The 2,460-nt window shown below is 46.3% G+C and overlaps 1 protein-coding gene across 1 annotated transcript; it reads left to right on the forward strand.

Moving 5' to 3' along the window:
* Positions 1-1,070: 1,070 nt before the first annotated feature.
* On the forward strand, positions 1,071-2,299 carry LOC112617964 (putative neuroblastoma breakpoint family member 7; the record flags this gene model as incomplete). The annotated part of the gene is made up of 2 exons (XM_025374602.1): positions 1,071-1,173; positions 2,008-2,299. Coding segments are annotated over 2 exons (395 nt in total), but the record flags the coding sequence as incomplete, so codon positions are not given.
* Between the last annotated feature and the right edge of the window lie 161 nt (positions 2,300-2,460).

Raw genomic sequence — 2,460 nt, forward strand, 5'->3', positions numbered from 1 at the left:
AAGGTGGCTCAGTCCTGTAATCCCAGCACTTTGGGAGGCTGAGATGGCTGGATCACGAGGTCAGGAGTTTGAGACCAGCCTGGGCAACATGGAGCAATCCCGTCTCTACTAAAATTATAAAAATTATCTGGGCGTGGTGGTGGGCACCTGTAATCCCAGCTACTCGGGAGGCTGAGGGAGGAGAATCCTTTGAACACAGGAGGCGGAGGTTACAGGGAGCCAAGATCACTCCATTGCACTCCAGCCTGGGCGACAGGACAAGACTTTTCAAAAAATAAACCAACAAACAAAGGCAGAGAGTACCCTGGTGTGATGGAAGTCCTACTTCCTGGGGAAGAGGCTTTTGTTCCTAAAGAGGAAGAAAGATCGTACCTAAGAATGTGTGGAAGTAGCAGTGCAGTGTGCAGAGCAGGAACCCTGAGCCTGTCTCCTGGGTTCCATCCAAGTAGCTTATCCTGTCTGTCCCTCAGTTTCCTCATCTGTTTATAGGGTACTACAGTAATACCTACCTCTGTAAATTGCTGCAATGGATTACATGAGCTATTTCTTACATGAGTCAATCTCCTAGAATATTTATTGGCACAGAGTAAACACTATCTATTAGTTCTTCATTCTACTGTTTCTAAATTAACACAAACTTTGTTAGTATTTGGGCATGTTTCCTTCATGGTCTTGTGGTCTTATGTCTCATACTTTATGTTTCCGTTATAATTGTTAAAATCATATCTGCAGATATGATTTAAAAATCAAAGATTTTAAAGATCTTTGACATATTTGTCCTGAGTCAGACCTTAGGGGCCGTGAATTCTGACTCCACTTCATTGTGGTTGAATCATCTTGTCAACTTCCTTGATGTGTCCTTGAGTTTCTCTTTCTTCGTCTCTAAATTTTGGAGGATGAGATGCCAGAAAGTCGGGAGACTGAAGAGTAAAGAGCTGGAATTCCCTGCCTAGAGCTTGGTACTGGGGACAGTTATGTCCTTGGGATGGACCTGGCTCCTGCCCTGTAGGCAGTGACCACCGCTGTGTGTCCAGCTTTTCACTGAGGCCGGTGTGTCTGTGTTTTCTCAGACTATGAAGAGTGCAAAGACCTCCTAAAATCTATGCTGCGGAATGAGCTTCAGTTGAAGGAGGAGAAGCTTGCAGAGCAGCTCAGGCAAGCTGAGGAGCTCAGGTGAGGGGGCCCTATGGAGGTAGGTGGGCAGGTGTGTAAATCTCTGAAGCAGAGCAGCTTGGCGCGTAGAAGTGAGAGCTAAGCTGGGTCTGGGGAAGGGCAGGAATTGCCATGGCAGGCTCACAACACACAAAAATGTATGAAACAGAGAACAAGGATAATAATAAGTTATGGCTTGCAGTTGTTTCTCAGAGCCTTGATTTCTCTTTTTGAAAGAAGTAATTGTTGAGGTGAAATTTGCATAAGACATGATGAACCAAAGGAGTGGGAACCACCCAGCAGCATTGAGTGTAATCAAAATGGTGCGCCATCACCACTCCACTTACCCTTAGTCAGAATCACCTCCTGACTGACTGCGGCTTCTTATCCTTTCACTGAATCAATGTTGCCTTCTGGAGCCTGTCATTCTTTTCTTCTTTCATCTTTTCAATTGTCCCCGTCTGCACCTGGCCTCATTTCTGTCCATGGCTTTGTATCTAGTGACTGCGAGATGTACTATGTGTATTTTCACATGGAGATGTCCATGGCCAGAGTGAGGAACTGAAAGGATGGATGTCTTTTTGAAAGTGAATAAGAAGACACCTACTTTTGTTTAGAGAAGGGAAAGATGAATGGAACATCGTCGAGGATCTTACAGGAGTCCTCTCTGATATAGAGGAAGCCTGTAAACCATATTTTCTTCTTTCTGTTGACCACAGACATTTCTTTAAACATGTGCTGACCTTCTCCTTGGAGGTCTCCTGGAGGATATTGTCTCAGAAATCTCTGTAGCAATATTCGAACTGATCACTCACCCTTTTCCACTGTGAAATTTTCTCTACTATGTCACCTTAGGCAATATAAAGTCCTGGTTCACTCTCAGGAACGAGAGCTGAGCCAGTTAAGGGAGAAGTTCCGGGAAGGGAGAGATGCCGCCCGCGCATTGAATCACCATCTCCAGGCCCTCCTCACTCCGAATGAGCAGCCCAACTCTCAGGGGCGGGACCTCCGAGAACAGCTGGCCGAGGGCTGTAGGCTGGCCCAGCATGTCGTCCGAAAGCTCACCCCAGGTAAAGTTTCCATAGGACCTGATGACGCAAAACCCCAGGCTTATGAGAGACTCCCGACCTCCATACTTTCACAATGACAGTTGTATCGGTGGTGTTTTTTTCCAGTAAACATATGTGGCGATGACATGACCAGGACTTCCTGGATGAGTACTGAGGTGGATTACCCTGCAACCCATGGGGTTGGAGGTCACAGTATTGCGAATGTCCCTCTTTCCTTGATGGAAGATGGTCTTTGGAG

Source organism: Theropithecus gelada, unplaced genomic scaffold (genome assembly GCF_003255815.1).
Source record: "Theropithecus gelada isolate Dixy unplaced genomic scaffold, Tgel_1.0 HiC_scaffold_6933, whole genome shotgun sequence".
NCBI lineage: Eukaryota > Metazoa > Chordata > Mammalia > Primates > Cercopithecidae > Theropithecus > Theropithecus gelada.